Source organism: Dryobates pubescens, chromosome 6 (assembly GCF_014839835.1).
Source record: "Dryobates pubescens isolate bDryPub1 chromosome 6, bDryPub1.pri, whole genome shotgun sequence".
Lineage (NCBI taxonomy): Eukaryota > Metazoa > Chordata > Aves > Piciformes > Picidae > Dryobates > Dryobates pubescens.
Genome location: NC_071617.1, coordinates 3,101,130 through 3,126,799, shown reverse-complemented (window position 1 = coordinate 3,126,799; position 25,670 = coordinate 3,101,130). Strand labels below are relative to the sequence as shown.

General features: G+C 47.2%; 1 protein-coding gene across 1 annotated transcript; it reads left to right on the top strand.

The window, feature by feature from the left end:
• Positions 1–536: 536 nt before the first annotated feature.
• LOC128897294 (uncharacterized) lies at positions 537–25,644 on the top strand. The gene is made up of 7 exons (XM_054162490.1): positions 537–649; positions 3,257–3,320; positions 10,310–10,615; positions 13,254–13,421; positions 16,407–16,496; positions 22,906–23,016; positions 25,459–25,644. Exons 1-7 carry the CDS (start codon positions 537–539, stop codon positions 25,552–25,554), a joined length of 948 nt encoding a protein of 315 aa, XP_054018465.1. The 3' UTR covers positions 25,555–25,644.
• Positions 25,645–25,670: the final 26 nt, after the last annotated feature.

The following is a 25,670-nucleotide window of genomic DNA, read 5'->3' as shown; positions in this document are numbered from 1 at the left end:
AAAAAAAAAACAAAAAAAGGAAAAAAAAACCCAATAAAAATAATTTTAAAAAAATAAATATTAGGAGTTAATACCAGATTTATTTCAAAGTTATCTATTTTTGTAATTTTAGTTTCACTAGGCTTGAAAAGTTTATTTATGAGACTTTAGTCACCATCAGACTGTGGAGAGGAAAAAAAACACCCAATGTCGTGTTTGAGGTGGTTGTGATGTACTACCACACAGGAAAAGAGCTTTTGATTAACAGAGTCTTTAAGGGTTTTTTGGTTGGTTTGCTTTGGTTTGGTTTGTTTTTGATGTGAGCAATAAACTCTAGGTCAGTGTTGTGAAGCAATGGATGAACTCCAGTGACGGTTCTGTAACCGCCATCTCCAGCACCCAGCAGCCGGCTCGGCAAGCGGAGTGTCAGGACCTCATCTGCATTGTAAATACCAGGCTCGTAGTCCCAGACACGCAGACCATCCGACAGAGCTGGCAGCAGTTTAGGGCAGTTTTTAACTCATTAAATCTGTTTCTGTTTTCCCGTGGATGCGGAGATGCTGTTCTGGTGTTCCTGCTCTGTGCTGGGGATCCTTGCGGGCGGTGTTCGGTTGCCGTCGGTGTTTGCCACCGAGTGGTATCTTACTAAGGGTGTGTTCTGTAGCTGCCCGTGAGGAAGCGACTCCTGTTTGCCCTGCCGGTGTGCTCCACCTCTCTGACACTGTGCCTCCGCCTACCTACACACCTCACTGCTCTGCAGCTTTCCGTTGCTAGCCCGTTTCCTGGGACCTGAACTGCACCCTGCCCATGTAGCGTTCACTGTTGTCAGTACCGAACTAGAGCTCTCGGGTCACTCGGCAGCGCCCAAGTGATACAGCCTAACAGAGAAATTGTCTTCCTCCAGGGACGAGACTGCTGTGCTGAGAGATTTACAGATGTCTATTTGTACAGTGTCTGCTTTGTACATGTGATGATCCCTTCGTCGATAGACTTGTAAAAGATTTGAGTCGGGTTGAGTTAAATATTACTATGGCTTAATATTTGTAAAACTATGGATGGATAAAGGACCCTGCTGCAGCACGTAGGATATATTCATATCTATTAAAAACAAGAGAAATAAAGCCTAGTGTAGAGACGACTTACTTCACTGTATTGCTGTACCAGTATTTTTTCAAGCTGCCCATTCTGATTCTGTGCCAGAGGCTTTGACCTTACCCAAAAAAGAGAGAAGACACACAACACACACACAAAACAGTCTGTCCAGTCAGTAACTTCAGGCTTACCATTCTCACACCGCATTGTTAAGTCTTTTTGCTCACTTTGGTGGATCAAGGACTTCTACAAGTAAATGCTGGAGCTTGTGATTTGAATGTAGGCACATCTTGAATGGTTGACTGGTTCTATAAAAGCAATAGGCTTAACCAGATGGGCAACCCTGTGCTTGCCTAGTAGAGTGTGGAAGTTAGAGGTGTTTTTAGCTCGCTGTCGTCAGCATCTGCATTTAAGTTGGGGCACGCGAGTCCTGCTCGAGGGAGTTTTATCTCGTTGCTGGTCAGTCAAGGTCCAGCCGTACCCACACTGGTTACAATGCGTCCTGAGTCCTTACCTTATCTCTCAATGTGGTAGGTTTTGTCCAGTATGCATCCTCTGAGTCCTTACTTTATCTCTCAATGTAGTAGGTTTTGTCCAATATGCATCCTGAGTCCTTACCTTATCTCTCAACGTAGAAGGTTTTGTCCACACTGCGTCCTGAGTTCTTATCTCTCAACGTAGTAGGTTTTGTCCACAGTGGTCTTTCTCCAAAGGTTTTTGGTTTGCCTTTTAAAACAAAAATTGGTTGTTTCAATGAGGATTGGACTACAACTCTGCAACAGTGCCATGATTTGTTTCTGTTTGAGATCTGTGACAAATTTTAAAGGCATAGCCTGCAACTACCACAGTGATACAGAAGGTAGAGGGCTTTAACACCTCGTCTGGAACCAGCAAAAGCTCATTTTCTGTTTACTACCTAATGGAGACAATTGAACTGTAAAAAAAAAAGTACTATATTTTCTTTTTATCTCTCACAAGTCCTTGTGTAACAGAATGGTTTCCAAGGGGACCTAGATATTCAACTAATAAAAGGGCTGTTAGTTTTCTGCTGTAAGTGGTGGTCTCTGTGTGCCTGCTCATAGGCAGAGGAAAGCAAGCGGGGGAAGTGTCATGGAACTGGCCAAGGCCTGACAGGGTGTTTCCAATGACAGATCTGGTACTGACAGCTTACCCAGCAGCTTCCTGATTTGGAACTGGGAGAGACCCTTCTGCTCTGTGTAGGGAGAAATAACGGAGCTTTTCAGCCAGAGCTAACCTCTAGCTGCTCTGGCATCTGTGCTAGCATGAACGGGGGAATTTGCTATGTCATTTTTTTATGGTGGGTTAGAGGAGGAAACACACCAGGAAAGCAAAGATTAAAAGACAATTGCAGGGTGGGGGTGGGGGAAAGGTGATTAGCTTCATTTTCTTTCTTCTTGTTTTCTTTTTATCCCCAAGGTTCTAACAGCCTCACAGCACCCTAGAGAGAAACCTTGCATGCTGCAATAAAACAAAAGGTGAATAAATTGGGCTGATTAGGAGGTGTAGGTAGCAAGCCACATAGTCATTTGGATCCTTTCTTAATGCAGATAAATACATCAGGAAATTCACTTTGAGCAATGCAAACGATGCATTTTAGGGAGGGGCAGGCAGTAGTTGTGCTATCAGTTTCTACCCTGAAAGAACAAAGGATTTGAGGTCATAGAAATCAGGACTGAGAAGCAGCACAAGTTCCTGTTGCGTGGTGGTGCCTGTGCCAGGCACCTGCCCTGCTTAGTGCTCCGCTTTGCCAGTCGCTGAGCCCAGACAGAAGTTACATTTTTGGACCATACTTTAAAAGTGCAGGAAGGGTGGCAGAGAAACTGGCTGAGGGGCTGGTGGGAAGCAGATTCTGTCATCCTGCTTAAACAGTGTACAGAACAGAGCTCAACTCCACAGAAACTGAACCTGGAAGGGTTCAACTGGGGGAACGGAGACCTTTTCAGACTGGGGGGGAGGGCTGGGGGGGGTGGAAAAACCCGCCGCTTATTTTGTACAGAATGATGTAAAACACAACTCTGTTGTATGTAACGAGTAACAGTTGGGGAAAACTACAATTCTTTAGCTTTATCAAGGTTGGGGGTTATATTTTTTTTTTTTAACCCTTTATTTTGTTGTTGTTGCTGGGGTTTTTTGGACTTTTTGTTTGTTTCATTCTTCCTTCCAGAACCCTGGCTCCTCGCCGTTCTAACCTGAAGCACCTGGCCCAGGATATCAGCGCCCTTTCTTTGGTGTGTGGGTCTCATTTTGTTGTACATATGTGGATTTGGAAAGTTTCTTCACTTGTTTGCCCCTGGACACTTTCTATGTTAAGTTTTGATGCATACTACTTGGAATCCTTTTCTACAAACCTAGAATGTACGTGTAAGAATTTGCTGTCACTGCAATGTAGTACCGACAAACTTATTTTTAAATAAATAGCAAAACCTGTTTTTCTAAGCTGGCCCAACAAGTCTGTGTTTCTAGCCAGTGCTTCAAGTGTCTCCAGGGACAGCTGCTGATGGGCTGCTGCAAAACAGCCTCAGATCAGCTTGTTTTGGGAACTTGCTGCACAGCAAGTATCTGATAAAGGGGAACTAAGAAATGTTCATAAACGGCTGAGGGCTGGGGGGCAGGAAGGAAGGGACAGGCTCTGCTCACTTGCACTCTGTGATAGTCCTGTGTCCAGTTCTGGGCCCCCCCAGTTTAAGAAGGACATCGAGACACTTGAACGTGTCCAGAGAAGGGCAACGAGGCTGGGGAGAGGCCTTGAGCACAGCCCTGTGAGGAGAGGCTGAGGGAGCTGGGGTTGTTTAGCCTGGAGGAGGCTCAGGGGTGACCTCATTGTGCTCTACAACTACCTGAAAGGTGGTTGTAGCCAGGAAGGGGTTGGTCTCTTCTCTCTAGCAACCAGCACCAGAACAAGAGGACACAGTCTCAAGCTGCACCAGGGGAGGTTTAGACTCGAGGTGAGGAGAAAGTTCTTCACCGAGCGAGTCGTTCGTCATTGGGATGTGCTGCCCAGGGAGGTGGTGGAGTCACCGTCCCTGGAGGTGCTCAAGAGGAGATTGGATGTGGCACTTGGTGCCATGGTCTAGTCGTGAGGTCTGTGGAGACAGGTTGGACGCAATGATCCCTGAGGTCTCTTCCAACCTTAGTTATACTGTGATACTGTGACAGGACAAGGGGCAAGGGATGGAAACTACAGCACAGGAGGTTCCACCTCAACATGAGGAGGCTCTTTACTGTGAGGGTCTGGAACAGGCTGCCCAGAGTATAGGGGACTTTGTTGCAGCACTAAATGTACAGTGGATCTTAGGTGTTTTGCCAGGGCATTCCTCTGGTTGAATACTGCAAATGCCACTTAAATGTGCTTCTAATGGGTAATGCTTTCTCAAAATGAGGAAGAGACTGAGGGAGCTGGGGTTGCTTAGCCTGGAGGAGACTCAGGGGTGACCTTATTGCTCTCTACAACTACCTGAAGGGAGGTTGTAGCCAGGTGGGGGTTGGTCTCTTCTCCCAGGCAACCAGCACACAGTCTCAAGCTGTGCCAGGGGAGGTTTAGGCTGGAGGTTAGGAGGACGTTCTACACAGAGAGAGTGATTGCCCATTGGAATGGGCTACATGAGGAGGTGGTGAAGTCACCATCATTGGAGGTGTTCAGGAGGAGACTTGATAGGGTGCTTGGTTGCATGGTTTAGTTGATTAGGTGGTGTTGGATGATGGGTTGGACACGATGATCTTGGAGGTCTCTTCCAACCTGGTCTGGTCTATTCTATTCTATTCCATTCCTCTATTCTGAGAGGTTGTGGAGACTTTCAAGCCCTGTCTGGATTCATTCCTCTGTGACCTGTGCTAGATTCTACGGTCCTGCTCCAGCAGGTGGGGTGCACTGGAAGATCTCCAGAGGTCCCTTCCAACCCCTAACATCCTGTATCATACTATCAGCCAGGGTTGGAAGGGACCACAAGGATCATCCAGTTCCAACCCCCCTGCCATGGGCAGGGACACCCCACACTACATCAGCCTGGCCAGAGCCTCATCCAGCCTGGGCTTAAACACCTCCAGGGACAGGGCCCCAACCACCTCCCTGGACAACCCATTCCAGGGCATCCTGTGATCTTTTCTTCCTTATGTGCCTCACCTGAAATCACACAGAAGAAACTCAGAGATGCAAGTGTGTGTACTGCTGAGCAGTGGGACTGAGGAATGGTCACAGCAGAACAAAATTTGAGCTCCCTGTAGCTCTCCATACATGTCCACAGTGGAGTCTGGCAAAAGCAAGACTTGTTATAGCATATCAGGAAAAAAATCTCAGTTGTCTCAAGTAATCTGTGTGAGTTTTAGCAACTGATGAGTTCTGCTAGGAGAGGAACTATTTCAGAATACTGAAAATGTCACACTAACATCTTTCTGCTGAGTGCTGGTAGTCCTGTTGTGTGTGCATCCTTAGTGCAGCAACAGCAGTGTGCTCCTCCAGAAACCAGCCCCCCCGGGTCTAGGATGGTAGTTGTGCTGCTGTGGATAGTCTTAGGCAGCTCATGAGGTATTTTGTTTGTTTTGAAAGGATCTGTTTCTGTCTAACTTTGTACAGCAGCCTTAAAACACAGTGGTATCCCAGTTCTCATGTGACAGGGTTTGAAACCTGTGCTTATTTTACTTTGAGTAGTCATCACAGAATGCTAGAGGTTGGAAGGGACCTCAGAGATGGAGCTACAGCACAGGAGGTTCCACCTCAACATGAGGAGGACCTTCTTTAGTGTAAGGGTCACAGAGCACTGGAACAGGCTGCCCAGAGAGGTTGTGGAATCTCCTTCTCTGGAAACTTTCAGAGCAGCCTGGATGCTGTGACCTGTGCTAGATTCTATGGTCCTGCTCTGGCAGGTGGGGTTGGACTCAAAGATCTCCAGAGGTCCCTTCCAACCCCTAACAACCTGGGATCCTGTGAGTCCAACCCCCCTGCCAGAGCAGGATCACCCAGGGGAGTCTGCACAGGAATGCATCCAGCTGGGTTTGGAAAGTCTCAGAGGAGACTCCACAACCCACCTGGGCAGCCTGCTCCAGGGCTCTGTCACCCTCACTGTGAAGAAGTTTCTCCTCATGTTGAGATCAAACCTTCTATGTTCAAGTTTGTATCCACTGTTCCTTGTCTTATTCCTTTGCACCACCCAAAACAGCTTGGGCCCCTCCACTTGACACCCACCCCTCAGCTATTGATAGACATTGATCAGATCCTCTTTCAGTCTTCTCCAGACCAAACAGCCCCAGGGCTCTCAGTCTCTCTTCACAGGGGAAATGCTCAAGTCCCCTAATCATCCTCATGGACTCTCTCCAGTAGATCCCTGTCTCTGGGGACTTTGCTTAGGAGTAACAGACACAGTGAAATGTTGGTATCTGACAGCTAGATACTGACTGTGCCACTACTAATGCTTCATTACCTTCTTGATGCCATGAACTCCTGCTAGATCATTCAATGAAGGAAATGATGTATGAGGATCAATGCTGACCATTGTGTTTTCAAAGGGAAAAGTTCTTGTTCCAAAGCAACCAAGGAATCACAGAATGTTAGGGGCTGGAAGGGACCTCGAAAGCTTATCCAGTCCAGCTCCCCTGCCAGAGCAGGAGCACCTAGAGCAGATCACACAGGACCTTGAATATCTCCAGAGAACTAGGAGGCTCACTAAAAAGTCACTTTTCCCAAAGACAAATGAGCAAAGGGCAATGGCTTTATAAACAAATCCATGTTTCTGTTTGCAGCACACGGGGAAATAAAGCAAGTGCCAGAGAACCTAAACCAGCTTCAGTGACTGGAATTTAAATAGCACATAACTGAGTCCTTGTATGCCAAATTAGCATGAAAAATGCACAATTGTTGTTGTTGTGGGTTTTACTAATGTGGACAGGGAGCTCTAAGCCCAAAATGTCAGGTTGTTTTTCTAGCTGGGAGCAATCCTGTGCTGTATCTTCACCAAAAGCTTCACTGGCTCTCTTAGCAGGAGCGTGGTGAGGAGTCACAAATCCCCCCTTGCACTTTGCAATCTGCTTGTGCTGCTGGGAGGGCAGGGCAGGGAAGTCAGGAATGTTGTTTCTAATTGGAAATAGCCATACACATTTCCTTCATGCTTTCTTGTCTCAGAAACAGAGCCATCTGCCTCTCCTTTTACTCTAGCTGCGGGGGGGGAGGGGGGAGGAAGCAAAACCAAGTTAAAAAAAAGCCAAGAGAAAAAGAAGAGCAGAGGCAGGTAATTGACTTACTCAGCAGCAGATTTCTGCAGAGGCATATTCCTGAAGATACCAAGGCCAAACTAAATGCTAGCATGCAAGGGCTAGGCAGCCTGCTCTGCTAACTTGTGCTTTGTCTCAGGTCTCTGAATCTGCCTGTGAACAGCTCTAAGTTGAAATGCACCCAGTCTGTTAGAACATGACTGAAGCCCTAGAAGGAAGCCCTCTATTTACATTTTCTACAGTAGAGGAATTTACTGAGGGTGTTTTTCTCATAGTCAAACAACCTAGCTCAAAATCATAGAATCATAGAGTCATAGAATTGTCAGGGTTGGAAAGGCCCTCAAGGATCATCTAGTTCCAACCTCCCTGCCATGGGCAAGGACACCCCACACTGCATCAGGTTGCTCAGAGCCACATCCAACCTGGCCTTAAAAGCCCCCAGGGATGAGGCTTCTACCCTGGGCAACCTGTGCCAGTGTCTCACCACCCTCATGAGCAACTAGGTTGCACAGAGTCTTCTCTTAATTAAGGAGGGTGGTGTAAAGCTGGAGCAGGTTGCCGAGGAAGCTCATGGATGCTTGGACACCTGTAGGTGTTCAAGACCAGGATGGATGAGGCCTCGAGCAGCCTGGGCTAGTGGAAGGTGTCCTTGCCTATGGCAGGGGGGGCTTGGAACCAGATGATCTTCAAGGTCTCTTCCAACATAAACCATTCTATGAATCTATGAACTGCAAAGAAAGGGAATACAGCTCTCCAAACCTGCTCATTCACCAAGGATGTGAGACAAACTCCTAATGAGTGATCTTTCAAGGCACTGCATGAGTTCACCCAGCTGTTGGCATGAAGAGCTGGGGGTGCACATGCTGGACTACTGCCATCCTTCATTGGTGTGGTTCAACCCCGACACACAAGTGCCTTGGGAAGGATTGCAAATCAAGTACTTCACATTTTCGTTGTTCAGTGGTTGCAGAGGGCTTGAGATAGTTAAAATGTGTGTTAACACAGACCCACAGCATGTCCCAGGTTGGAAGGGACCTCCAGTGACCATTGAGCCCAACCCTCCTGCCAAATCAGCATCACCTAGGATCAGCTGGCCACACAGGAATGCTTCCAGGTGGGTTTGGAAAGCCTCCAGAGAAGGAGACTCCACAACCTCTCTGGGCAGCTTGATCCAGTGCTCTGTCACACTCACAGTAAAGAAGTTTCTCCTCATCTGAGGTGGAACTTCTGGTGTTCGAGCTTGTGCCTGCTGTTCCTTGTCCTATCACTGGGTACTACCAAAAAGAGACCATCACCTTCATCCTGGCACTCACCCCTCAGGTACTGATCGGCATTGATCAGATCCCCTCTCAGTCTTCTCAAGACTAAACAGCCCCAGGGCTCTCAGTCTTCCTTCACAGGAGAGATGTTCCAGTCCCTCTGTCATCCTTGTAGCTCTCTCTTGGACTCTGTCCAGCAGGTCTCTGTTTTTCTTGAATTTGGGACCCCAAAACTGGACACAGCAGGGCAGAGTAGTGGGGGAGAAGAACCTCCCTAGCCCTGCTGGCCACTCTTTTCTTGGTGCACCCTAGGCTCCCATTGGCTCTTGGCCACAAGGGCACATTACTATCCCATGCAGAACTTGCTGTCCACCAGCACTCCAAGGTCTTTCTCCATGGAGCTGCTCTCCAGCAGGGCAGCTCCTAGCTTGTACTGGTGCCTGCTGTTACTCCTCCCCAATACAAAACTCTTTTGCTGGATGAAGTTGTAAGGCAAACAAGAGGCTAAACTATTTATAGAATTCAACAGAAAACTCATTTAAGTTTTGATTTTGGAAAGGTAAGTCATCTAAAACTGTCTTATTGGCCAGGGGGGAGGGGTGGGTTTCTTATATGCTAACTTATCAAGAGGATTATTTAGCCTGGAGAAGAGGAGGCTCAGGGGAGACCTTACTGCTCTCTACAACTACCTGAAGGGAGGTTGTAGCCAGGTGGGGTTTGGTCTCTTCTCCCAGGCACCCAGCACCAGAACAAGAGGGCACAGTCTCAAGCTGTGCCAGGGGAGGTTTAGGCTGGATGGTAGGAAGAAGATTTTTCCCAGAAAGAGAGATTAGCCATTGGAACGTGCTGCCCAGGAATGTGGTAGAGTCACTGTCCCCAGAGGTGTTCAGGAGTGGACTGGATGTGGCACTTGGAGCCATGGTTTAGTTATCAGGAGGTGTTAGGTAATAGGTTGGGCTTGATGGTTGATTCTGTGAAAATATTCCTCTGGCTTTGGCAATGTTCCAAGCAAACACTTCACTCTGTAGTGCTGTCTCTGGCCTTTTTACAAAGCCTATAGAACCTCCTGTGAGCTTTGGACCTTATTTTTGCACTTCTCCTGGGCCCTTGGCTCCCTGTTAAGCCTGCCTCTCCTCCTCAGGGGACTGTTACTGTCAGGGGACACTCCTGGCAGAGATTCAGTTTGCTGAGTGAGTTCCCTTATCTCCTGGAGAGATCTGCCATGGGCAGGGACACCCCACACTACGTCAGCCTGGCCAGAGCCTCATCCAGCCTGGGCTTAAACACCTCCAGGGACAGGGCCCCAACCACCTCCCTGGACAACCCATTCCAGGGCTTCACCACTCTCATGGGGAAGAACTTCCTCCTCACCTCCAGCCTGAATCTCCCCACCTCCAGCTTCATTCCCTTCCCCCTAGTCCTATCACTACCTGAGATCCTGAGCAGTCCCTCCCCAGCCTTCTTGCAGCCCCCTTCAGATCCTGGAAGGCCACAATGAGGTCACCTCAGAGCCTTCTCTTCTCCAGACTGAACAGCCCCAACTCCCTCAGCCTGTCCTCACAGGAGAGGTGCTCCAGCCCTCTGCTCATCTCGATGATCAACCCCTAACACCCTGTGATCTCTGTCAGAACATGAACAATTTCTGTACTAAAGAGCGGTCAGATCCTTGACCAGGCTTGCCGGGGGGTGGTGGAGGAGCTACCGGTTCAGTGGGCACGGTGGCGGTGGGTTGACGGTTTGGATTTGCTGACCTTAAGGGACTTTTCCAACCGAAGCTGTGCTGTGCTTCTCTCTCGTGCCTCTGCTCCGCGACACGAAGCCCGTCCCGTCCGTCCGGTCCCGTCCCGCCGCTCCCGCCGCTCCCCTCAGGCCTCACAAGATGTCCGCCGGCCCCCTGCGGCCGCTACCTGCCCGCGAGCGCCGCCCCGCGCCCCACCCACCTGGCCGCGCAGCCCCGGCCTGAGCGCAGCCCCGGCCTGAGCGCAGCCGGCTCTGGAGCCGGGCGGAGCGGAGCGGGTCGCACACCTGCCGCCCGGAGCTGCGGGGGAGCGGCGCGCCTTGCGGTGAGGGGCTGCGGGTACCCTGCGGGGAGCCGGCAGGCAGGAGAGGGTCGGGGGGCAGCGCCCACACCTGCTGCCGCCCCGGATCCCTTCCGCCGCCGGAGCGAGGGCTGGGGGCCGGCGGCGCTGTGCAGGGGCGCGCCGGGGCTATCCCTGGCCGCGGGAGCCCCTCAGGCGCGGTGCTGGTCGGCTTCGTGCCGTTCTGTGGCACAGTTGGTGGCCGCGGTGGGTGCTGCGGCTCGGCCCGCAGCTGGGCGAGCTCAGGCGGCTGGGGTGATGGCAGAGGCGGTTTCTGACAGCTTTTCGGAAGTATTTGGGTTCTGTGGCCTTCCAGCTCTTGGTCCAGGCTGTCTCTTCGCCTCCTAACAGCATCCTTTCTGTCTTTTAGAAGTAGGAGAGCAGCGGCTAAGTAGGAGGCGGCGGCAGCAGCTGCCTGGTGGGGTTTGTGCCCACGCTGTGGGCAAGGGGGCAGCGTTCCCCGGGGGGGTCCTGTCCTGCCTCTCCAGCCCGGCAGCGTGCTGGTGGTCATTTCCTTGAACCGATGTGTGACTCTTCCTCTCCTCCCACCCCTCGTACACACGGGTAAACAGGTACTCCAGATGTGCAACAGCTGACAACGTCTAAAATAGAGGTCTGCTCTTTGCTGCTGGCTCTCCAGCAGGTAATGCAGAAGTGAAAGGTCTAGTTACCTCACCTGCAGCTTTCAGATCCCTTGCAGTACTGTTTGGGTCTCCTTTAGCATTATTTATAGAGGCATTGCAATACATGAAGAGTGCCTACAGGAAGGCTGGGGAGAGACTGTTTACAAGAGCATCTAGTGATAGCACAGAGGGGCAATGGTTTTAAACTAGAGCAGGGTAGATTTAGGTTGGACATTAGGAAGAAGTTGTTTACTGTGAGGGCTATGGAAGACTGGAACAGGTTGCCCTGAGATGTGGTGGAGACGTTCCAGGACAGGCGTCATGGGGCTCTGAGCAAACTGAGTTAAAGATGTCCCTGCTTACTGCAAGGGAATTGGACAAGATGACCTTAGAGGGTCATAAGTATCACAGAATCAACCAGCTTGGAAATAGACCTCAGAGATCATCAAGTCCAACCTATTACCTAGCACCTGGTCTCTTCCAACCCAATACATTCTATGGTTTGGTGATCTTAATTAGCTTTGTTGGGTAGTTTTCAACAACTAACCTCCCATGTAACCTCTACTGTATTTATATCAGTAACCCAAATTATATTGCCAATTAAGATAGCAGCCCAGATGCAGCTGGAACAGTTTGTGCACACAAGCTGAGTACTGTTCTAGAGAGTAGTAGCTGTAACAGCCATGCCAGGAGAAAAAGGAGACAGAATGGAGAGTGGAGGTAGATGACTCCAAATGCTCCAGCAAACCTATGCCCTCTGAGAATACTTGGGTAAAAGATAGAAAGCCTCAGGTTGAGAAAGTCTTAGTTCTGAGTTGAAAGAGAAGTAAAAAGACAGTAAATGTACTCCTCAGCTGAAGGTGAATATCTTCATTTGATGGGGAAGGAGGGAAGAGAGAGGAACACCTTAATGCGTTGGTAAGGTGTGGCAGGGGTCTGTGGAATGGATGGGGATGTCAAATCCTGTTCCAGTCCAGTGGTGGGACTGTGGCATGTGCAGATAGTGTTTGGGTGTGATGCTATGCATTGGTCTGAAGAAAAAAGCCCCTCAGTTTTGTCACATGCACAATAATTGCTGAATCCAAATAGGTTTTTCTTGAGGCCATCAATCTGAAGGGTCAGACAAGTTTAATGCACTTAATTAGGTGATAAAGCAGCACAATGGTTATTTGTGTTTCATGGAGAGCAGCTTTTTACTGCCAACTGGCCAATCATACAACTTCCCAGCTCCTTTCTTTGTATCTTTCTGTTTTTCTGTTTCCAGAGGAAAGTGATCTCTGTGCAACTCTAAGCCAGGGTTTTGTTTTCTTTGTCTTGTGAAGCTGTCTGCTTTAGTCTTCTATTATTTTTTTGTAGGTACCCTCAAATTTAGTGCAGTTTGGCCTAATTTGGAATCATAGAATCATAGAATTGTCAGGGTTGGAAGGGACCTCAAGGTTCATCTAGTTCCACTCCCTCTGCCATGGGCAGGGACACCTCACATTAGATCAGGTTGCTCACAGCCACATCCAGCCTGGCTGCAAAAACCTCCAGGGATGAGGCTTCCACCACCTCCCTGGGCAACCTGTGCCAGTCTCTCACCACCCTCATGGGGAACAACTTCTTCCTAACATCCAGTCTGAATCTACTCACTTCTACTTTTCCATTCCCCCCACTCCCTGTCACTCCCTGACACCCCCAAAAGTCCCTCCCCAGCTTTCCTGTAGCCCCCTTCAGATACTGGAAAGCCACAATAAGGTCTCCTCGGAGCCTTCTCCTCTGCAGACTGAACAACCCCAACTCTCAGTCTGGATCCATAGGAGAGGATCTTCAGCAAATTTAGGTGTGCTGTGGCTGTCACTGAAACCTGTGTGCACACACTGCAGATTTTCTTGTGACCCAACAAAACCTGAAGGAAACTCGTAAGTACTCCACAGCCAGCACAGATTATGGCTACCTTTGGTTGTTGTTTTGTCTCTCCTTTTTATTTTTCTTCCTTTTTTTTTCTTCTTTTTTTTCAGAGCAGTGAGCAGGGAAGTGACTTTGGAGAAGCTTCCTGTTGGAATGCCTCACATCAGTGCAGCTGCAGCCCTGCAGATCTGTGCGCTGCTGTCCGCGTTTCCAGCTCAGTATTTCATATCCCAGTGGTACGGAACGGACTCTGCTCAGCGCATCCTGTTAACAGAAAGGTTGTGAATCTCCCCTTCCCCTACTAAATGTATCTATTTCTCATCCCCACTGACACTTGGTCCTGGAATGTTGGAGGGTGGGTGAGACACAGTGGCCATTCTTAGAATATTAGAGGTTGGAAGGCACCTCCAGGGCTCATTGGGTCCAAGCCCCCTGCCAGAGCAGGATCACCTAGGGCAGGGCACACAGAAACGCATCCGAGTTGGCTTTGAAGGTCTCCTGATAAGGAGACTCCACAACCTCTCTGGGCAGCCTGTTCCAGTGCTCTGTCACCCCCAGGAAAGAAGTTTCTCCTCATGTTGATGTAGAACTTGCTGTGTTCTAGCTTATATCCATTATTCCTTGCCTGTTACCAGGTGCCACTGCAAGGAGCCTGTCCCCTTCTTCTTGATGCCCACCCCTCTGATATTTATAGACATTGATAAGATCTTCCCTTGGTCTTCTCTTCCCCAGACTACACAGCTCCAGATCTCTCAGTCCTTCTTCATAGGAGAGATATTCAAATCCCTTAATCATCTTAGCTCTTCATTAGATTCTCTTCAGCAGGTCTCTGTCTTGAACTGGGGAGCCCCAAACTGGACACAGTATTCCAGGTGTGGTCTCACCAGGGCAGAGCAGAGGGGGAGGAGAACCTCTGTAGACCTGCTGGACACACTTTTCCTAATGCACCCCAGGATACCATTCCTACATATAACCAACATTCAGCTCACCCCTCAGACATTTTTGGGGCTTAATGTGACTGTATTTAGTTGTTTAAAGATGTCCTTCAAAACTTGAATAACAACCATTGCTTTCTTCACATAAAAATCTGTCTCTAATCCACATGATTGCATGACTGTGCCTTAATCTGCTTTTCAGCATTCCAATAGATGTTGCTGTGGGTTATGTGCTTCGAAAAAGGGGGAAAGTGAAGTGTTTGATCAGCAAGACTATTTATAACTTTCCACTACCTTTTGTTTCTTACTGTTAAAAATAGATCTCCATGCAGATACTTTCTGCTAAAATAGATTTGCTTGCAGATATTTGCTGTTGAAGTAGTTTGGGGGTTTTGGCATGATATGGACTGGGTACTGAGCCATAGAATCAATGATGTTGGAAAAGACCTCGGAGATCATCAAGTCCAACTTGTTACCTAACACCACATGACTAGCTAAACCATGGCTTCAAGACAGAGTGGCTGGAGAACATCCAGGCAGAAAGGGGCCTGGAGGTACTGGTTGATAGTAGGCTGAACATGAGCCAGCAGTGTGCCCAGGTGGCCAAGAAAGCCAATGGCATCCTGGCCTGTATCTGGAACAGTGTGGCCAGCAGGAGCAGGGAAGTCATTCTGCCCTGTACACTGCACTGGTTAGGCCACACCTTGAGTCCTGTGTCCAGTTCTGGGCCCCTCAGTTTAGGAAAGATGTTGAGATGCTGGAAGGTGTCCAGAGAAGGGCAAGAAAGCTGGAGAGGGGTCTGGAGCACAGCCCTGTGAGGAGAGGCTGAGGGAGCTGGGGTTGCTTAGCCTGGAAGCTCAGAGACCTGAATGGAGGTTGTAGCCAGGTGGGGGTTGGCCTCTTCTCCCAGGCAAGCAGCACCAGAACAAGAGGACACAGTCTCAGGCTGCACCAAGGGAGGTTTAGGCTGGATGTGAGGAAGAAATTCTTCCCAGCAAGAGAGATTGGCCATTGGAATGTGCTGCCCAGGGAGGTGGTGGAGTCACCATCACTGGAGGTGTTTAGGAAGAGCCTGAGTGCCATGGTTTAGTTGATTAGATAGTGCTGGGTGATAGGTTGGACTTGATGATCTCAAAGGTCTTTTCCAACATCATTGATGTTAATTCTATTCTATTCTAAGTTCCACATCCAAGCCTTTTTTGAACACCTCCAGGGACGGTGACTCCACCACCTCCCTGGGCAGCACGTTCCAATGGCCAATTACTCTTTCAGTGAAGAACTTTCTCCTCTTAACCAACAAACCTCATTCACAGTAAATTCTGAAGGCAGTTGTAGAGTTTAGTAAGTATAGGGATTCTTTTTTTCTTGCATATCAATTAAGAAGTTAAATCTTGGCAGGATTGCAGGCACCATGGGTTAGTTGCTTGGGTGGGTTGGATTGGTTGATGGGTTGGACGTGATGATCTTGAAGGTCTCTTCCAACCTGGTTTATTCTATGTAAACTATCTCCAGATGTAAAGTGGAGAACACTACATCAGGTGCAAACATTTGATAGTGGTATTCATTGGTGGATGTTGACATCTTGAAGATGAACCACGCAATGAGAGGCTTTTATGGCTTAGTTTTAGTAGTGCAGCCTGTGCAGTGGCATTGGTTGTGTGGTCCCAGTGTAGAACTCACTATATGACCTAATGAGAGCAAAATAAAAAGAGCTAAGCCTGGCTTGGTGTGTAAAGACCCAGGTTTAAACAACTGCCAGGTTTTGAGGTATGAGTCAACTAATAACCTTTTAGATTCATGAAACAACTTTTTTATGGGCTATTTTTTCACAGGCTCACAGGATGTTAGGGGTTGGAAGGGAGCTCTGGAGATCAAGTCCAACCTCCCTGCCAGAGCAGGACCATAGAATCCAGCACAGGTCACACAGGAACACATCCAGACAGGGCTGGAAAGGCTCCAGAGAAGGAAACTCCACAACCTCTCTGGGGAGCTTGTTCCAATGCTCTGTGACCCTTACACTAAAGAAGTTTCCTCCTTGTGGTGGATTGAGAGAGGGTGGATTGAGGTGGAACCTCCTGTGCTGTAGTTTATATCCACTGCCCCTTGTCCTATCACAGGGTGCAACTGAGCAGAGCCTGTCCCCCCTCCCTCTTGGCCCCCTTGCAATCTTGATACTAATCTCAAGAAGACATTATTTCTGGTCAAAGAATATTTCTTTTTCTCTTTGCTACAGAAGTTAAGCCTTAAAGTTTAAATATGGAAAAAAAAAATAATTAAAATAGTAGAGGTTTGTTTAAACAATGTGATGATCTTTTTTCACTGTTAAAGGGTCATTACCTCTTGGAGCAGCTTTACAAAATCTTGCTTGAGCCTGGATGCATGGGCAGATTGTTTGAAGCTGTGGCTATCAAAGACAAGGTAGGGTGTTAAATCCTGTCTACATTTAAGAATAACTTTCTCTTTTTAACAGGAAGTTGTGCTGGAGGTGGAGAAGTAAGTTACAAAGGGGAAATGTCTCTCATTTGTTTATTAAGGCTGATTTGGAACTTTCCACCAGACTTAAGAAAAACTTGTGCCTGTATGGTGTGCAAACATGCAAAACTAACTCTGAAGCATGGCAGTTATTCTGTACATGTCATCTACTATACCTGATGGCGAAGTGTGATGGGTTGATCCTAAACTTACCACATGAAGTCAGGATGATTAACAACATTAATTGATTGCAAGCAGCTATGTGTTCCATACAATCATAGAATGGTCTGAGTTGGAATGGACTTCCAAAGGTCATCCAGTTCAACCCCCTCTGCAGTCAGCAGAGACATCCTCAACTAGATCAGGTTGCCCAGAGCTCTGTCCAGCCTCACATTGAATATCTCCAGGGAAGGGGCCTCAACCACCTCCCTGGGCAACCTGTTCCAGTGTTCCACCACACTCATGGTAAAGAACTTGTTCCTAAGATCCAATCTAAATCTGCTCTTCTCTAGTTTGAAGCCATTGTCCCTCATCCTATCACTACAGGCCTTGGTAAACAGTAACGTGCTATGAAATTCAGCCTAGTGTAGATGGAAAAGCTGTACTTAGTGTAGGCCTCAAGCTGAGACTCACCTTGTCTACCATTGTCACCCACCTTTAAAGACTTCAGGTAGTGAGAGGACTGGGGGAATGGAGCAAAACTAGAAGTGAGTAGATTCAGATTGGATGTTAAGAAGAAGTTGTTCCCCATGAGGGTGGTGAGAGCCTGGCACAGGCTGCCCAGGGAGGTGGTGGAAGCCTCCTGCCTGGAGGTTTTTAAGGCCAGGCTGGATGTGGCTGTGAGCAACCTGATCTAGTATGAGGTGGGAAGGAGATTGCAACTGGATGATCTTCGAGGTCCCTTCCAACCCTGACAATTCTCTGATTCCACTGAGGAATCACTCTGTTAAGAGTTTACACTAATATATGCTTGCCTGGATAAAATCAATGGGTTTCCTCTGACATAAAAATTCTAATGCAACTGTAGAGTTACAAATCCAAAGAAATTAGATTTGTAGAGTGGGTTTTTTTCCCCTCTTTGAACAAATTCCTTTGTCTTGTGTATTCCTTAGAAGTGTTTTTAATGTAAAACACCCATCTGGGGCCTTAAATCATGAAAAGTTTTATATCCAAAGCTTTGAACAGAATCAGAGGAACTGTCAGGGTTGGAAGGGACCTCAAGGCTCAGCCAGCTCCAACCCCACTGCCATGGGCAGGGACACCTCACACTACAGCAGGTTGCTCACAGCCACATCCAGCCTGGCCTTCCAAACCTCCAGGGATGAGGCTTCCACCACCTCCCTGGGCAACCTGGACAGCATCCTTCTCTTCAGACAAATGCAGAAAGAAGAGCAATTATCCTAAACCTCAGTTTCTAAAGAACTTGTTTGAATGTTGGGTTATTAATTTTACATTTTAGGAATTGGTACTCTGGAGAAAAGAGAGCTAAAAGTGGAGACATTGAAGCAGAAACCCATTCTTATTTTGCAGGTATTGGAGTCTTTGCAATCCTTTTGGATTTTGCTTGTGACATTGTTGTCTATTAGGTCTTTTATAGTGGGTTGCTATACTTCTTTTTTTTTAATGGTGGTGGTTTTTTTTCTCCCCCTCTTTTCTTCCCTCCCCCCCCCCTTCTCTGTAAATACTATGTTCAGTAAGCAAAACAAAAACTGGACAATCCAAGGCTTTTTCAGCCTCTGTTGTGTAACAGTATCACCAAGGTTGGGAGAGACCTCAAAGATCATTGAATCCAACCTGTCACCACAGACCTCATGACTAGACCATGGCACCAAGTGCCACGTCCAATCCCCTCTTGAACACCTCCAGGGATGGTGACTCCACCACCTCCCTGGGCAGCACATTCCAATGGCTAACAACTCTCTCAGTGAAGAACTTTCTCCTCACCTCCAGCCTAAACTTTCCCTGGCACAGCTTGGGACTGTGTCCTCTTGTTCTGGTGCTGGTTGCTAGAGAGAAGAGACCAACCCCTTCCTGGCTACAACCACCTTTCAGGTAGTTGTAGAGAGCAATGAGGTCTCCTCTGAGCCTCCTCTTCTCCAGGCTAAACAACCCCAGCTCCCTCAGCCTCTCCTCACAAGGCTGTGCTCAAGGCCTCTCCCCAGCCTCGCTGCCCTTCTCTGGACACGTTCAAGTGTCTCAATGTCCTTCCTAAACTGAGGAGCCCAGAACTGGACACAGGACTCAAGGTGTGGCCTAACCAGTGCAGAGTACAGGGCCACAATGACTTCCCTGCTCCTGCTAGCCACACTATTCCTAATGCAGGCCAGGATGCCATTGGCCTTCTTGGCCACCTGGGCACACTGCTGTCTTGTGTTTAGGCAGGTGTCAATCATCACCCCCAGGTCCCTCTGTTTGGCAGCTCTAAGTTTTATTGAATATATCTGAGTGTGCTCGGTTTGCATCGATGCACAAAGCAGAGATGCAGTTTTCCCTTGACTCAAAAGAACTGATTAAGATCAACTTCATAAAAGGAAAAAGAAACAGTTGATCAGGCTGCTCTTGGGGGGAAAAAAAAATTCCCTGCAATCAGAGTGAACAGAAGAATTCTGTGGCCTAAACTAGAATAAAATTGACAGCCAAATCAGTTAGCACATGATAAAAGTCTTCTAATTGTCAATGCATTCATGTGTTCATGCTTTCCAAAACTCTTTGGAGACCCTAGGGTAGCATCAAAGGCATACAAACAGGAAAGTGCCTTCCTTGCTGGATGGGGAAAAGAAATCCCAAACTACCTCTTCTTTTGTTTACTTCACCTCTTACTCTAATTGTCAGTTCTCTTCTGGCAGAAGGATTTCTGTTTAAATGCTTATAATGGATTTGATCAAACATTTACCCTTGCTGTGTCTCTGCCTTTGTTCTATTAGAATCAACTCATGTTCGCAGTCCAAAGCCTGAATATGTTCAGTTCAGTGTGGGACAGGTAATGGTGCACAAAAGGTTTGGCTATTCAGGAGTCATTATTGGATGGGATGCAAAAGCTAACGCTCCAGAGGAATGGCTACGACACAAATACCCTCCAGCCAAACAGGTTTGAATGTATTCAACTCTGTTAATATCTACAGAGTAACTTAGGTTAACCACCTCCCACCCCCCCCCCCAACCTCAGAAACACTATGACAGACAGACAGCCTTCCTGCTAACCTAATGGAAAATACTTCAGGGTCCCATGTACCACTGTAGCTGAGCAGCACCTCTGCAGCTTCTGCACTGTCACCCCAGTAAAGCTTTTGCTTTTGCATCATTACTTGGCTAAGCTTCACTGGTCAGGGTTGTGCTGGTAAAGCCTCAAGCTAAAATGTCTCACTTTAAATGCAGTGTTGTATTTAAGGGGGGTAATGGTTTGGTTGTGGCAGTGCCAAGCTTAGCTGGTCAGGGTTGTGCTGGTTTGGTTCTGACAGTGCCAAGCTTAGCTGGTCAGGGTTGTACTGTCAAAGCTTCTAGTTAAAATGTCTCCCTTTTAATGCAGTGTTGTATTTCAGGGGTGTAATGGTTTGGTTCTGGCAGTGCCAAGCTTAGCTGGTCAGGGTTGTGCTGGTTTGGTTCTGGCAGTGCCAAGCTTTGCTGGTCAGGGTTGTGCTGGTTTGGTTCTGGCAGCGCCAAGCTTTGCTGGTCAGGGCTGTGCTGGTTTGGTTCTGGCAGTGCCAAGCTTAGCTGGTCAGGGTTGTACTGTCAAAGCTTCTAGTTAAAATGTCTCTCTTTTAATGCAGTGTTGTATTTCAGGGGTGTAATGGTTTGGTTCTGGCAGTGCCAAGCTTAGCTGGTCAGGGTTGTGCTGGTAAAGCCTCTAGTTAAATTGTCTCACTTTTAATGCAGTGTTGTATTTAAGGCATGTAATGGTTTGGGTTCTGGCAGTGCCAAGCTATGTTTGAACAGATTTCTCATGTTGTGCTGTTACTAAAGTTGAGAGGCTGTTAAGTATTTTATCTGATCATCCATAATTGGTAACCTCTCTATAGAGAACTGCCCTTTGGAGCTCTTCTGCTGATTTTACTCCCCTTTCTCTGGACCATTTTGCCCTTTTTTTCCTCCCCAAGCAGGGCTCTAGCTTCAACCCCCTAAGCTACAGGTCATTTGGGTGCTTGAATTGGTGGGGTGGCAGATGTGACATGAGTGTTGGCTTATCCACAGCCTCCTGAGAGATGCTTGGGTTGTTGCTTGTCAAAGACTCAACCTAGTCAGGCAGAAGGTGTCTTTGCCCATGGCAGGGGGCTGGAACTGGATGATCTTTAAGGGCCCTTCCAACCCAAATCATTTTATGATTCTGTGATCTTTATTGCACCTGAGAAATGGAAATAATCACACACAGAATCACCAAGGTTGAAGAGACCTCAAAGATCATCCAGTCCAACCTGTCACCACAGACCTCATGACTAAACCATGGCACCAAGAGCCACGTCCAATCCCCTCTTGAAATCCTTAGTGTTTAATCAGTTTCAGCTGTAAAGCAATGGGATGTGGACAACTGGAATGTGAATCAATTTAGCAGCATATTTTTGTTAGAATTCTTGAAGCTTTTGAAATTCCCTAGCCTCAGACCTTGCTGTACTTGAAAATCAGATGCTGAATCTTTGTTGACAGTGCTGGTCTGGTATTAGATAGAGTTCTGCATGCTCCCTGGGTTGGCCATTGACATTGTGCTTAAGTGGCAGGCAGGCACTAATCAAGTCAGAGAGGATTGAAAATGAGGGGGGGAAAAGGAGAAACTCTGCCTGTGGCAGAGGACTCCTGTTCAGCTGGGAGCAGACATGCAGTCCTGTTTTGTGCAGTTTGTTCCTTCTCTCATTTTACCCACTTGGGTTCTCAAACACCTGCATCCTTACTTTCTTCTCTCCTCTTTTCCTCCCTGTATTATTTTCACCCCCTGAACCCCCAGGAATTTCTTATCAGGCATTCTGGTTCTTTTGTTATTGTACCTTGGGTTTGTCTGTTCTCCCAGTGACCCTGTGGCCATCTTTGGTTTAATTTCATCAGTGAAGCCATGGTTTCAGTGTGTGCTTTTGGGGTTGTTTTAACTTGCCTTTGCCTATCACATTACATGCAGCAGCAATGCACAGCACCTTCTGCCCTTTACAAGGCAACTACTAAGCTTGGTCCTTGCAAATCCTTTCCTTGCCTTTCTCTGACTTCCAGGTCTTGACTAAACTGCTGATCAGAGGCCACTGCCTGTCCTGTTGATCAACACTACCTGCTTCTTAAACTCCAGTTACCTGTCTGTATTCACCCATCAGGTTTTTTGGTGTTTAGATCATGGGTTCCTTTGAGCAGAAATTTACATGGATGAAAAGTGAGCAGGGTGGGATCCTGGCCCATGATTTGTTTTCATAGGCACTGGGACAATAACAGTGAGCCATGCCTTGCCTTTCTTGGCTGGAAGGTTTTAATACATTCACAGAAGTTGCCTTAGCTCTTGCCCAGGATTGGGACCAAGATTGTAAGAGGTGGCATTATGTTCTGAGCTTGCCTCTTTCTCTTTGTTCTCTGTTACCACTTGTGAAGGAAGGATCTGAACATGCTGGAGCATGTCCAGAGAAGGGCCATGAGGATGAGCAGAGGGCTGGAGCTACTCTCCTATGAGGACAGACTGAGGGAGTTGGGGCTGTTCAGTCTGGAGAAGAGAAGGCTCTGAGGAGACTTAATTGTGGCCTTCCAGTATCTGAAGGGGGCTACAAGAAAGCTGGGGAGGGACATTTTAGGGTGTCAGGGAGGGATAGGAGTGGGGGGAATGGAGCAAAACTAGAAGTGGGGAGATTGAGATTGGATGTTAGGAAGAAGTTTTTCCCCCATAAGGGTGGTGAGACACTGGCACAGGTTGCCCAGGGAGGTGGTGGAAGCCTCATCCCTGGAGGTTTCTCAGGGCAGGCTGGATGTGGCTGTGAGCAACCTGCTGTGGTGTGAGGTGTCCCTGCCCATGGCAGGAGGGTTGGAACTAGGTGATCCTTGAGGTCCTTTCCAACCCTAACAATTCCATGATTCTAACAAATTGGTATGGACAAAAAGCATGGATATTCCAAGTCCTGTTTCTTGCAAGATCTGTGGCTGAAAAGGTGCATTAAAACCTTGGCTCTTAGAAACCTCTCCAGCTGCACCAAGAAGTTAATGTATTACAGTTCTGATTGCTTTCTATTTAATTTTTCCAAGGTGATGTTAGTGAGATCACACAAATGAAGCTGCTGTTTGTATATATATTGAGTGGGTTTAGGTTCTGCAAGCCTGGTGAGAGTGAAGTGATTATGTAAGGTAATCTTCAGTCATCATCTCCCCTTGAGGATATTTCTTTTCCTTCTGTTTTTTGCAGGATCTAAGAGAGACTCCTCACTATCGAATTCTAATTAACAAAGCAAATGGATTTGGCAAGTCCACAGCTTACATTCCTGAGGAGGAGATAACGATTATTATGGGATTAGAGGTAGCATTTCTTTGTTATTCAGTTGCAACTTGTTATCCTGTGCATGTAGAAGTTGGCTGACCTTTGGCTTAATGGACACTATCTATCTAGCTGTTTTGCAAAGTTAGCAAAAACTAACAGAGCAAGCAGGTAAACAAATTACTGCTGTACTTTCAAGTACCTGCTTTTGGAAGGTGATAAATAACCCAAGCCAGGCACTGCCTGCTTCAGTGAATCCAGCTGCCTAGTTTTGTCTTTCAGCAGCTTGACTTCTGTTACATACAGGCTGTTGCAGGGAGGGAGTTTTGTTCTGGGATGTCACTGACCTATCAAAGCTGGACAAGTCATTGCATCTCTTTCCACTGGATCTGGTGAAGCACATCGGTTTCTCAGTTCAACTCTGAGAATGTGCATTTCAAACAGCTCCTGCTCAGCTGTTGCCCAGACTGAATTTATCTCTCTCTTCTTAACTGCAGAACTCTCTGGGAGCCAGAAGTTCTGTTTTATGGATCATGGCCTTGGTATCTTTTGATTTCTAGCTTATGGAAGGTGTTCCTGTTTCTTGAAACTAGGCAAGAGACTCTGATCCAGAAAGCAGGCTTCAGGCATGCATGCCACATACAAACGGCTTTCTGCAAGGCATTCAGTGCTATTGTGATGCCCTCTTTTAAAGAGCAGTGCCTTCATTTAAAGTACAGCAAATAGCTGAACCATTCCTTTAAGAGGAGATGCTTGATCTAGTCAGAGAAGAGGTGATAGGGAATCTTTTGCCTTTCAGGAGAACACCCACCCCCACCCACCCCCCGAAGGAAGTAAGTTAGGCTAGCCTTAAGACTCTGAATGTTGTTTCTTGAAACTCTGCTGCTGCACATAAAGGACTCCCCTTAATCCGTGGGGCTGAAGAGTGTGGCACCATTGCCTCTTCTATTTGGGAGAAACCTTAGTTCATTGTGACTTCTGGTTTAGCCACCAACTGCAATATAAAACATACCAGCGTGCCAGGAACTATCTTGTGCCAGCTAAGTGTCCCAGGTATTTAAAAGTGGGTTCTGATCACTCTGACTTGTGTCTAAAAATGCATCCTTTCTTGTGTCAGTCAGCTAGCTGAACTTGGGTTATCTTTATGGTCCATGGGAAGAAGTAGACACCTCACCTTAAAACACTGACCTTGTGTAAACTAGTCTTTAAGATAGCAGATTGCTTTGTTCACCTGCATGACAGCCTGATTCTCCCCATGGATTATTAGAGGAACTAATAGTAACAGGCTCACAAAATCAGGTCTGTGAATGTTGCCTAAGTTGAGATTAATTAGAAACAGTGAGTCACATACCTCAAGTTCAAAAGAAGGTCTGTGGGTTGCCTCAGCTCAGCCTTTCCAGCAGCCTAACAGGCAGAGTAATTGCCTCAAGAGTTGAGACTGATGAGAAAATGCTCAGACTTGTCCCAGCCCTTTCCTAGGTGGCAGTTCTAACCTGCTCACTGTTGGCTTTCTCCATCATAACAAAGCATGCAACTTGAATTGCCCTTTTCAGGCTTGCATCTTCACACTGGATGGTCATGTACCTCAGGACATCAATGTGGTGTCTCTTCCCACTTCCCTGACTGCTTCTTTGCTGTTTCTGTGGCCTAATTGGGTTAGATCTCTGATCCAGCTGAAAAACAATAACAAACAGCTGTAGCAACAGCATATGATTGGCATCTGCATCAGTAAATTACAATAGAATAGAATAGAGGCAGCCCCAATTTTAAAACATCAGTGCTGGTGTACATTCAGCACTTCATCTCTCATGAACTATGCTCAGCATTTGCAGAGTACTTTGAGAAGGTTCCAAACAGTTTCTGATGACAGGATCTAGCTGCATTTCTTCGTGGTGGCTAAGTAGTAACAAGCTGCTCCCTGCTCTTCTCTCTCTCTTTTCCCTTGTACAGGGGGAAAGTGATGACATAAGGTACATGGAAAACCTCCTGAAAATATCTCTGTGTACTTGATCTGTTTACAAACTGATGGAGAGTTTTCCTGATGACAGGATCTAGCTGTTTCTTTGTTGTGGCCAAGTAGTAACAAACTACTTTCTGCTCTTCTCCCTCTTTTCCCTTGTGCAGGGGGAAAGTGATGACATAAGGTACATGGAAAACCTCCTGAAAGTATCTCTGTGTACATGATCTATTTAAAAACTAATGGAGAGTCTTCCTGATAACAGGATCTAGCTGCATTTCTTTGTTGTGGCTATGTAGTAACAAGCTACTCTCTGCTCTTCTCCCTCTCTTCCCTTGTACAGGGGGAAAGTGATGACATAAATTAAGGTACATAGAAAACCTCCCTGAAAGTGTCTCTATGTACCTGATCTATTAAAAAACTAATGGGGAGTTTGCCAAAAAGTTGCCTGTAGTAACTTTTAACTACCAGTTTGTATTCACTGCCAGTTCTGGTGCTTATTCAACTTGGAAGTTTTCTTTTCTCAGGTGCATCACCCTGATATTAAAACCTATTTCAGTGGATATGATGGGACAAAATACATCATGCAGCCATGGTTGAAAAAAATCTATCCTCATGACTGAAGTCCTCAACAAACCTCCTTTTTAAACCCCAGCAAATGGACAGCAGGCTGAAACTCATGTATATTTTTTACCTCTGATGAAATAAACCATTCCAAGGCATGTTTACCTGTTGAGCA

Coding starts and splice junctions, on each gene's coding strand:
- LOC128897294 (XM_054162490.1), top strand. CDS start 537: ATGCTGTTCTGGTGTTCCTGCTCTGTGCTGGGGATCCTTGCGGGCGGT. Junction 3,321..10,309: donor ATATCAGCGCCCTTTCTTTG/GTGTGTGGGTCT, acceptor GCTGACCTTAAG/GGACTTTTCCAACCGAAGCT. Junction 10,616..13,253: donor GGGGAGCGGCGCGCCTTGCG/GTGAGGGGCTGC, acceptor CTTTTTTTTCAG/AGCAGTGAGCAGGGAAGTGA.